This window comes from Gallus gallus, chromosome 7, assembly GCF_016699485.2.
Source record: "Gallus gallus isolate bGalGal1 chromosome 7, bGalGal1.mat.broiler.GRCg7b, whole genome shotgun sequence".
NCBI classification, from domain to species: domain Eukaryota; kingdom Metazoa; phylum Chordata; class Aves; order Galliformes; family Phasianidae; genus Gallus; species Gallus gallus.
The window spans coordinates 29,418,515-29,430,750 of record NC_052538.1 but is presented as its reverse complement, the minus strand read 5'-3'; the positions used below and the strand labels follow the sequence as shown (position 1 = coordinate 29,430,750).

The 12,236-nt window shown below is 40.1% G+C and overlaps 1 protein-coding gene across 16 annotated transcripts in view; it reads left to right on the top strand.

The window, feature by feature from the left end:
• NCKAP5 (NCK associated protein 5) overlaps positions 1-12,236 on the top strand; it is a 441,589-nt gene that overhangs the window by 412,217 nt on the left and 17,136 nt on the right. For 14 of the 16 annotated variants that reach the window (XM_040704243.2, XM_040704245.2, XM_040704244.2 and 11 more), the window contains one exon: positions 1,040-1,227. In XM_040704243.2, the coding sequence (XP_040560177.1) occupies positions 1,040-1,227 (188 nt within the window). Of the gene's footprint in view, positions 1-1,039; positions 1,228-8,230; positions 10,013-12,236 lie in introns of those variants that run through there. The other 2 variants (XM_040704250.2, XM_046944123.1) reach the window with 2 other exon arrangements.

Here is a 12,236-nt window from a genome sequence, read left to right as displayed (position 1 = left end):
AGAACATGAATGAATTTTCTCTTGTTGCAGTACTCTAACGTTGGAGTGATTTTTGTTTTCCATTTATGTGCGGGGAATGGGAAGACTGGTAGGCTGAGTGCCCAATGCAAAGGCTATTGAAAGCCAATGATAAGAGTTTCATTGAATTGGTGGGCTTTGGAGGAGACAGTGCATTGCCCAGTGTTACAGAGAAAGTCAACAGAATAGCTTGGAATAAGCCAAATGTTCCATGTTCTTTCGTTTCAACCATGAGAATGTTTTGATTCCAATTTCATGGAGGTTTTGTTCTGATGTGATTCTATGGGAGGCACTGGAGGCAGAGGCTCTTCTAATGCTATAGGTTACAAGATAGAATTGAAGTTTGTGCAACAAAAACTGTGAGGAAAGAGCCTAATGATCATTTAAGCCTCTCTCCCCTGTGTTTTTTTTGTGAAGCTGCAGAAAATTTCTTTGGTTTTGATCTTAAGTATGAGTTTTGATCTTTGGGCTTTAGAAGCTGGGGTTGTACTCCTAATGTTCTTGTATTACAGTAGGATATATAACAAATGAGTAGGGCCTGTTTCTTAACCTTGCTAAACTATGTTTTATACTGTTGTTTTCATTGGCTAAAAATGTAGTTACAGTGAAAGAATTACCAGTAGTCCAACTAAAAGACATTAAAAAGAAGCTTAGCATATCTACCATGTAAGGCTATTAAGAATGCAGAATGAAAACTTACAGCAAATAAATAAATGGAACAATCCTTCCAAATTAAACCAACTTTTCTATATTAAAAGAAAAAAAAAAAAAGGAAATGTATTCTAGCCATTTCATACCATCTCCTTCACCCTGAGTGTTAGATATGAACAGTCTTTTCTATGTGTATTGACTGGAGAGATAGCAGCTAGTATTCTAAATCTTTTATTACCATTGAATTTCAAATACCTTAAAATATTTTTTAAAAAAATAACAAAATTGTAAAATTACTTTACAGTGTATTTAGGCTGTATTTCATCAAGTAAATATGCCATAATGACATTATTTTTAATATCTTTTACAGCTGAGCAGGAAAAACAGAAGCAGAGAAAGTCAGTTTTGGGGAACCCGATGTCAATCTTGGATTTATACCAGCACAGTCTCTATGGCCATTTTGGAGAGGATGGACCTGAACAATTAACACATTTCAGTTTAATTGAGCAGCTGAGTGAACCTTCCGGTAAAGACAGCAAGGACAAAGAGAGCCCAAGTGTGAGTTACTGTGATTTTTATATTACATCTCATTTTCTTCATGATTTTTACTTGCTTCTTGTTTCCTCCTTAATGTGTTGATCGGTTACTGAAACCAGGCAGACTGGAAGAACAGCACGACCTGCAGAAGAGTAAAGACCTAAATATATTTAGAATGGGATGTTACATTGTGATGCTTGTATGACAAAGTCTTCCAAAATTGACAATTGGAGACAGGCTAGGGATAGCATTCTGCTATTAAAAGGAGTTGAAATTCAAGGCTAGCAAGAAAACACAGATTGTATCTCTTAAGACCACTCTTTCACATCAAGTTAGCTATTACGTGTAGCACAACATACAGTAAATGAATGAATGACACATCTGAAGTAGTTTCCTAAAAATTTGAATGAAAGCGGGCTATGGAAGTCAGCTGTCTTCTGTTGTCTGCTGAAATATGGTTGGTGTGAGCTCTGGTACTTCTGGACATTATTTTTTTAGTGATCAGTCCTAATCTGATCAATGGATCTTGATGCTAAGCACAACCCTTTTTCTTTTCTCCCCTTATCTCATGTGACCTCACTTGTTATTTCTGTCGCTGGAAGTGCTAACCCTGACATCATGTAATCTCAGCATCTTTGAGAAGCACCCTCTCAGCCCGTTTTTTCATGCTTCTTTCTCACTTGGTCTCTCCTTTGCTCTAACAAGCCTGTTTGTTTGAAAACAGAGTTACCTGGCCATGATCCACTGTCACCATTTTGCTTTCATATTCAGGCTCTTTCCCCAACTCTTTTTTCTTATTTTTAAATACAAGCTCTTTTGTTTCCATGTAAGATACTCACATTTTGGGTATCTTACATTATAAACAAAGGTGGCAGCAGAAAATAGAGAAAGGGCTGCAGTTGGTAGCATAACAATGCTATTCCTTAAGTTTATACATACATATATATATCTTCCCAGACCCCATTTTTCAGCTTCATAGAATGACTGATCACTGTAACTTCAGAGGCGATTAACTCTAACCAAAGTTAGAGCCTTACAGCTTGCAGGAATCCAGGCCAAATGTGCAGAAGGAATGTGTGGCACAAACTGGTAATGCCTCTGTTTATTCCAACTCTGCTGGCATAAAAGTCCCACTTAACTCAATATTAAATTGACTCACAAACTTCTGAAATGCATCAGCCTCATTTCCTGATCAACCAGATTTCACTAGTCCCAGAAAATGATTCAGTATGAATATATTTGAGTCATATTAGAAAGAATAATTGTAAAGAATCTGGTTTCCTAGTTGGGAAGAAGAAAAGGGGGGAGAGAGAGGGAAGGTAGAAGAAAAGGTAGAATAATTCTGGGATAGATGAAGGAAAATAGTATGAGCACCCACTTTATGCCTTGAGTATTTAGAAATTCATAGCTTAATTATGCAGATGAGATGAATTATGCAAGTGTGTGTGTGTGTGTGTGTGTAAGGCATTTCTGCCCTCTGAAGGCCAACAGCTGTTGTTATTAACTGAGCAGACATGGTTCCACCCTAGAAAAGTTTCTGAGATTTATGACTGCTTTTATTTTATTCTTATGCATTTCTTGTGCAGGACAAATCTCAACAGTGTGCCCAGTCTGCACCAAAACTTAAACAAAACTCATTCAAACAGCCATAGGGTCCTTGCATAAGTTCGTCACGAAGGTAGAAGGCAACAGGTATAACTCAGCACAAGCATTTTTTCATGCATTGTGGTGGGGGCCTTTTGAGAATACTTTAAAGGTCTGAACTAGCTCTCAAAACAGCACTTCTTCTCAGTGAACAGTGGAAGCTCAATAGAGCACTGGGGATTTGCCTATTAGTATTAAACTTTACAGAAAGACAAATGAGAAGCAGTGACCATGGAAAGCAAGTTGCCCCAAACTCCTTGCTTGAACCAGTGTGGCAAATTTATTTCAGCTGTAATTTGTCCAACCTGAGAAGATCCACAGTCTGTTTCAATTAGAACTGTGTGCTCTGGAACTTTTCCCACAAGAAAGGGGGACACCAGAAATTGAGGCACTTATAGCCAACAACTGGGGAAAAAATAAGAGAGAAGTTTTGAGGTGAGAAAAATATGCAGCTTTCATACCAAATATCTGGCATTTTGCACAAGGAAATGCTCTATGCTTTGAATTTCCTTCCCAAATAGTGTTTGTTAAGCCTTAAAATAAGAAAAAAACACAAGTGCCATGATGGACAGAATGAGTTTACTCTGCTTGTCGAAAGAGCAGTGTGCTGTATCAGTCCCTTATCCCAATTAAATTGGACTGTACAGCACCAGTAAGAGAGTGGCTTCAGCCTGGGTGCTCTAATGAGGCGTTCTGGCAGGAGCTGTGCTTGCCCAGGCTGGCTGTCACTTGGGATGTCTCCTCACATTCACCAGCGTTACCCCCAAAGTATAGACACAACAAGTTTGATCAGCAAAAAGTACTGCACGGAAAGAGTTTCAGAGGGGAAATGATCTATGGGCAGATCCTATGACAAAGAGACACCGAGTGGGCAGTTTGATGAATCACAAAGGCTTCCATACATTGAAAAAAGTATTTATTGTTCCAGTTCCTTATCTGCAAAGTCTTGAAGAGCATTGTGGTTAAATTCCCTTGACTCTTCTCACTGCCAATTTGATGATACATTTATTTTGACCTGGGAAACATACTGTGAAGCAATGTCATTCTTTTGTATGCTGCAGTATTCTGGACAAGAAAAACAAATCACAGCTTCAAATATAAAACGGGTTGAGTCATAGACACAAAACTTTCACTTAAATTGAGTGTGCCATGGTGTATTTTTCTCATGTAGGATTTTCAAAACCAGAAACGATCTTTTTTACATGTTTCAAATCATTTAAGTGGTAGCTTTGGTGATTTAATGAAACGTATGCAGCACCTGATCCAAACTCCACAGCAGCCACCAGCTGGGAAAGACCAATTGGGTGAAACTTCAGTGGGACATAACTGCTTCCCCTGTTTGCAGCAGTAACTGTAGTGCCTGCAGCAGTTTTCTGACATCATGGTTGCTACTGTATTATCTCAATCAAAAAAACATTATTTCATATTTCAGTTAACTCCCTGTTTAGACTTTTAAACCTCAGGATTTTTTTCTTATAAGAATCCAGAAAACAAGATGAATTTCCCTTGCCCAGGCCTATTGTTTATTAACTTATTTTATGATCAAATGAGAACCAATACAAGACTTTTTATTGTCTTCTTTGTTCCCTTGGAGAAATAATGGAAATGGTCAAAGTGTTATTATTCAATCATCCTTATGATCCCAAAGCAACACAAATAATGGGTTTTCTTTTCTGTCCTTAACCAACCATCCCATACTTCTTTTCTGTAATGTGAATCATAGAATCACAGAATCGTAGAATGGCCCGGCTTGGAAGAGACCTCAAGGATCATAAAGCTTGAACCCCCCTGCCACATGCAGGGCCACCAGCCTCCCCATTTAATACTAGACCAGGCTGCCCAGGGCCCCATCCAACCTGGCCTTGAACACCTCCAGGGACGGGGCATCCACAGCCTCTCTGGGCAGCTGTTCCAGCACCTCACCACTCTCATAGTAAAGAACTTCCCCCTGACATCCAACCTAAATCTTCCCTCCTTCAACTTAAAAAAAACATTTCCCTTTGTCCTGCCATTATCTGCCCTTTCAAATAGTTGTCTCCCCTCCTGTTTTGTAGGCTCCCTTTAGGTACTGAAAGGCTGCAATGAGGTCACCCCACACCCTTCCCTTCTCCAGGCTGAACAAGCCCAGCTCCCTCAGCCTGTGGCTTGCTTATATTTCAAGGTATAACTTGATAACTTGATAAAGAAAACATCCTTTATGGAAGGGGCTGTGGTACCCATCACAGGTTTCTAAATCCTCTTGCTTTCCCTCTGTTATGACAACATGGTGAGAATTCTGACGTTTCTATCACACCTGCCGTGTTAACTACATCAGCAACTGAACTAGCTGGCTCCAGTAGCTGAGGAAATACAACGTGAAGTTATGCTGTTACTCAACATGGCAGTTTGTATGCAGTGTACAGATGACTGATGGAGATAAATGCTCAAATCACCATGTCTTGTGATTCAAGTAGATATTAGAGCATGCTGGCCAATACAAGAAAAGGAGAGATTAGAGAAATTCCTACTGTTTTGGCTGCGCACACAATTGGGACTGATGTGGCGGCATTCCCAGATAAACTTGAGGGTTTTTTACAGCTGGGTAAGCTGACTGGGAGTTAATGCTATATGGTTGTCTCATTGTGCTCACAAGCCTTCAAATGTATTGTACTAATAAAGTAGAGTATCCACAAAAGGACTCGTAACAGTAAGAAAGATGTTTAGTAATTGCACACCACTTGCAATCCTCTGTGATCCCAGAGTGTTAAGTTGGGATGGATGTATCCCGCATCCCTGAATTACAGCAGTTGGTAAAGCAGCCTGGACACCTCTGCTGGCTGCACTAAATAAGAGTAAGGGGAAAACAAAAGCATGAGCTTCTTCTGCTTGTGGCTTGTCTCCTGTGGAGATCAGTAAGTGGTGAGCTAGGGTTTGAATTGGCTGCACAGCAAGCACACTTCACACTGTGCACCTATTTAGGCAGCCCTTGAAGAACATGCCAGCAAAGCTTAGGTGCATGATTTGGGTTCTCTGAATCGTTTTTTTTGTAGTTGTTTTGTTCTACCTTATTTCTGCTTCTAAATGGAGCCACTCTTAAAAGAGGCTCTCCATATTTAAATGTCCATGGTAATTTAAGAGAGACACTAGTCTTTACCTGGTAATGTACCAGGTGTGCTTAGGGAAGGATTCTGCTTATCACATGAAAAAGACGGAGATAGTGATTTGGGCCCAGTTGTTAAGTGGGAAGAACTGCATCCTAAGAGTTTCAAGTGGGAAGGAGGTACAACCCATGGAACTATCTGCTCGCTTGCCTGCTTAGCTATCTTCCACCAGATAGCACACTTCTAACCCAAAACTACAAAGATAAACTTTGCCCCAGGCTTGTGGGGATGTGGGGAGCTGGTAAAAAGCAGCCATTGTAGCTACCATTTTTATTTTAGAGAGTGAAATCTCTTTGCACCCTCAGGCGAGCACTAAATTATTACCTTGATTACGCTGCTGTATATTAATGAGAGTTCGTGCAGCTGGGGCAGCGCCGAGTAATACCCAGCTAACTGCTTGATCTCAGGAGCTCAGCTTCACTGCCTGTGAAGTGGGGACAGCGATACTTAACCTCAAGTTACAAAAAAAAAAAAAAGACAACAAATGCTGTAGATGAGCTGGGTCATAGCTTATTTTGTGCAATGTTTTACTGCAAATAGAGAGTTTGAAGCAAGTTTCACGGAGTATTATATCAGAAATTAATGGAAGATAAGGGGAGTTCCTTTGCCAATGACAGAAAGTATCTAGAAATTACAGTTTTCTGTGTGCTAATTGTATGTCTGTAATTCATTTATGAGATGCACCAAGTGCACCTCCTTTTTGCTGTTTTCGAGAGTGATCAGGTGCTGAGGGAATCAGTTCTGTTTCTTTTTCTAAGCCCAGTGAGACTAAGATGTTGAGAAAGATGCTGCCATTGTAAGATTTGTATATAGGGAATAAGTCTGCAATCATTCTCTGACTTTTGTGTTTTAAGATCACTGCTTTTCTTTCATGCATGGAATCAGTATATCAAATCACTGCATAAATTTAGGAAGGTGGTTTGTTAATGTAGACATTAGGTGAGGCTAGCCTAGCACCACATGGTCTCATTCAGTCAGGATTGGATATCCTTTCATCTTCCCTGTCACAACAACTGCAGATGACTTTTACTGTGTTTATGCTTCTGTATGTCATCTTCAAAATGGAGAGCATGTTAGCACAGGGTGTGTAGAGAAGATCCAGCAGCAGTTTTAGGTGCTACAAAGGGAAGGATAACTGCCCATCATGTGTCCATTTAGGACTCAGCACATCAGTTTTGGAAACAGAGTGGTTTGCGTTGCCCAGATGAGACGGGCACGGTTCTGAGCCTTGTGCTTGAACTGACCAGGACCCACCACCTACACCTCACATTCCCTAAGTGTGGCGTGTACAGTGGTCTCTAAGCTGCATGTGTTTCCACTTACCAGAACTGAATTGGTAGGAGCCATTCTACTGCAAATAGAGAGTTTGAAGTAAGTTTTACAAAGTATTATATTGGAAATTAAGAGAAGGTAAAGGGAGTCCTTTGCCAGTGATAGAAAACCTCTGGAAATTACACATTTCTGTGCTCTAATTGTATGACTGTGTAATTTATTTATGAGATACAAAGTGCACCTTCTTTTTGCTGTTTTCCTTGCCAGGCTTAAGACAGAGGGGAACGATCACCCCCCTCCCTACGGCTGAGGGCTGCAAGCCTTCCTTTCTGTTTAAGTGAAGGTGTGTGATCCTCAGATGAACGATGCAGTGCTTGTTCCGCCAAAGCAAAGACTGTCTGAGTAATTATCCAAGTTGATGTAAGATCTTTTGTCAGGGGAATTTCATAGGAGTATTTGACAACATAAGTGACAAAAACCGCAGGAGCATGATCTGATAAGAAAACAGATTTTACCACATCACCCATGGGAGTATTACAGAATTAAAAATATTTTTCCTAGCCTCAAGCCTGATTCAACTCAGTGTGGGGAAATAGGGAATCAGAAATAGGCTAGGTTGTCTCCAGACATCAACAAATCCCTCACCTCTGCATGTTTTTCCCTTCCATAGGGCAGGTTCACACTCGAAGATCTGCTATCGAGTCTTATATTCCTAATCAGGTCTCATTGTTCCTCATATCTTGCCATCAAAGTCGCCTCCAAAAAGTGAAGTGAAGAGACAGCAAAACAAACAATTTGAAGGCTGCTAGGCAGTCTCCTGGGACAAAAGTCTCACTTGACGTGTATCACTTAAAAGAAATGTTGTGTAGTGTGGAAGAACATTCTTACAGTTAGCCTGAGGAACTAGCTTGGCAACAATAAAAAGCTGCAGTTATACTGAGACTCGTTTCTCTCCCTGTGCCTTCTAGGTGAAGCAAGTGAAGCTTCTTTCACTTCTGAGAGCTGTAGAAAAACAGCATGCAGCGGAGAGTGGTTCGGCAACAAGGAGGGTGATAACATTTTCTATAACTTGATTAAGCATAAAAAAGCTCTGGCAAGGGAAAAGGACATATGTAAGGGAGAGTCCACCGAAGGAAAAAAACATTAAAATAGCATGCAAGGGACTTTTATACCCTGAAAAAGCTGACATAGTTCTAACAGTAACAGACTCCATAATGTTAGTACTGTGCCACCAAACCCCATTCTGACTAGCCCTCCAGCTGGTGTAAAAGTTCTCCCTGTTTTATGTTTGTTTAGTGTATTTATGGGGATGGGTAGGTGGCGGCATTTTAACTCAGATGTCTTTTAGCACTGAGTTTTAAAAGAGTCTTTGGCTATCGGTGAGGGACAGGAAGCATTTGGCACAGCACAGCAGGCTGCGTGGCATTTAGAACACATGGCATGCAAGGCTAGCGGGAGAATCGCTGGGATGTGAGGCTGAGAGAAGATGCGGAGGAAGTGAAAAGCTGCAGCTCCAGTAGGAAAGTTAAGGACTTGAAGCATCCCAGGCATGTAGGTGCAGTACTGGTGCTGATGGCACAGTCACGTAATGCCAGATCCCATGGCATTACTCATGGCAGGGAATTGCTGACCCACACCTTTGCATCACGCTGCACACTGCCTTGCAGGGACAGACACCGAGCACTGTAGATGTCTGTTTACCTACAAAACTCAATATTACATAAGGATTTAATAGACACTGTGGCTCCTGGGCTTGACTAGGGGTATCATTTCTTTTAACAAGAACCAGAAGCACGTACTGAGTAGAAGAATCATTTGCAAGCTGATTTCCCTGAGTGGAAAATGTTCTGAGCTGTTCCACCAAAGTTTGGCAGATGGAGCTGCTGTGGTTTGCAGAATGGCCCAAAGTGCACTGATGTTTCTGCCATTTGTAACCAGGCTCTCTTTGGTCCTCTGGAAATAAAGCTTTCATTTCATTTCTCTGTGTTGAATTGGAATATAATAATAATACTGTCGGCCAAAATGGAATCCAGGGCACAGTAGCAGCAGTAAATGATGAATATTAGTAACCTTGTAAGACAGTGTAATTGTAGTAGTGGTAGAAATGGTATTATTAATAAAAAGCTAAAAATAAATTGGATTCAATAAACATTGGATTGAGTCAATCGAGAGAAGAGCAGTAAGGCAGAGAGGTATTCAGTGAGCTGTTTGTTTTCTAAGACTGGAAAATATTTTCACTCCAAGAGGAGCATCTGATTAGCAGAGTTAAATGAGATGAATAATGCTGTAATACTTCTGTGAATTGCATTTCCAGCTGAAACTTGCCTTCTCCATCCATAACAGTGATGTGTTTGCGTAAAGCACTCAAACATCATGAAGGGAAGGGTAGGGAATGATCAATCCATTAGTATGAGTGTTCTGTTCCGAGCAAAATACATGAGGACAAGTTGCACAGCTGATCCTAGCAGCAACTGTGGCAGTACACTGGAAATGTGTTAGTAAACAGGATTTTTTGAGAGGATGCTTTTTGTTTTCATATGAGCATGGGAAGTAACATCCTGATCAGCATACTCTTTGAAAAGAAGGCAAATTTTATGTCACATATTTGCAAAACTCATTTTGCAATAGCTTGGTGGTGTTTACAGTTTGTTCCATCATCTATTTTTATCTCCCCAAAGTGATTCACCTTTTATTTAAATAAGAAGTTATATTTGATTTTATGCAATGTGACCCTGAGATTGTCTGCATCCTGATGGAAAATATCAGGTAAGTATTTTTTTCAAGTTTAAACATTCTCATTTATGGTAAGTGCTGAAGGGAGATATTCTATTTCTTACTGTGGTTTGTCCATGTTACGTGAACTCCAGACCTTGTGGAGTTGTTTTGATGGAAAGCAAAGCTTGTCTTTGGTAGGTCAAATAAACATGGGATTTAGCAAACGTATTAGCAGTAAGTGACATGGGGGAGTTTGGAAAGCTTATAAGATTTGGCTATATATCTTAAATACCTACTTATCTTCCACAAAAGCTGAGTGCCGTATGTTTTTGTATCGTGTTGCAGTTCCCCCAGCCCAAACTGCCCTCCCTTCAGCTCTGAGACACATCTGCAAAGCTCAGCTCCCCACACTGCCTGGGCTACTCCAGTCCTTCCCTGAGCACTGATAGAGGTCACCAAAACTTCTAGATGCTATAAAAAGCTGTAGCTTTCAGAACTTTCCATACCTTCTCTAGTTTTATTCTCAGTAATTAAAGCCCCAAGTGACTGTTTGAAGAATTGTCTGAATATTCATCAGTCAAACGTTTAGAAGTGTTTTTTCTGTTATCTTATTGCACATGCACGTGTCACTGAGTACTCAGTATAGATCCAACTGTAAAAAAAAGACATTAAATGAATTTGTGTGGATGAAGAATATAAAGTGGAGGTGGGTGGGAATGAAGAAATTAAATATGAACATATTATATGGCTGAGTATTTTAAAATTCAAATGTTAATCATGCATTAATAGTCTATGATATTTCTAATAATGTAAGTGTCTAACATTCAGCAAGACATGGAATATGCAGAAGTTACCAGACTAGGAGGCTTGTTGGTAGCACATGTACTGAAATGCAAAGCAGATCTGAGATGTAAGAGCTTTTCAGACAGTGCCTGAAACTGATGAATAGAAGTAGCTAAGCAGCCAGAACACACTTCCTAATCACTATTGCAAGCATTATTTTGCCCTGTGTAGCCTAGCTGCCAAATGCACCCTTACCTGCAGCCCTAATCAGTACAAATGCAGGCCAGTTTTTTCAAGCTTTGTTTATTTCCTAATGGCAGTACCTAAATTCATATTTAGACACTGGCTGCCCAGTTTTTGAGGGTGCTAGAAATCTGCAGCTTTTTTTTTTTAGTGCTTTGCATATTGGATCCTGTGAAAATAATGGTGTTTACTTAGGTGCTCAAAAATTGGTTTAGATATTCTCCCTCTGTCAGGCAGAATTCAGACCAGTAGCATCCTCCTGCTCCTGCTGTACATTGGCTCTGTGGGCAGTGTCACAGAACCTCAGCAGGCAATTTCCCATGAGCTAAAGGAAAGGCCAAATACTCTGTCTTTTTTAATGTGCTCCTAAAATGTTACAGCTAAGACCATATCATAATGAAACTGTTTGTACTTCTAAGCTCATTTTTTAATTGCATTTTCCATACCATTAGAGTATGAGCAACTAGAAAGTGCTGTAACTGTATCGTTTATATCATTTTACAGAATATTTTTATCATTACTATTATTGGAACATCATCCATCCTTTTCTTGTTCTTGTTCTTGAGAGCCACTGTAACAAGCCAGGGTAGCAAAGAGTTCAAATTTTATAATACAGTATTTCTATAAATGAATTCTATTGCAAGAAAAGAATGGAATCTATTATGCCATCATTAGCACAGTGATGAAAACAGAGGCAGCAGAGCAAGCCCAAGAGCAGCAGTCACCATCTAAAATAGCTGAGTAATGTGGAGAGCTCTAACCTTTCTTGTTATCGGATAAAGACTGAATAGTCTTCCAAGGTCCTGTTTGTTCTTGGTAATTTCATCGCTTGTTGGGGTGATACTGGAAGATGAAGTTGTCTGGGTATGTAGGAAATTTAGGTATAAAGACATTTATCTTCTTGTCTCATTCTACAGGGCAAGTACTGTTTGGTTGATGTGTTTTTTTATGTTACATAAAAGTACTTGGTTTCTCAGTATTTTTTGTAAGTGGAAAGAGAGCTAATACTAATGGCACTCACTGGTGCCACATGCACTGCATTGTCCTTCTGTCCCTGTGAAAGTGTTTGAGAGCCTGCACACTCAGCAGACCCACAGACTTTGATACTTTGGACTCAGGATTTCAGGTAGCTTTTGCCTTTCCCACAAGAGATAGAACTTCTTTCACATCTGTATCTTGTTCCCCAGAAGGTTATCTGGTATGGAGCCTGGACATCGAAGGCTAGAAGGATCC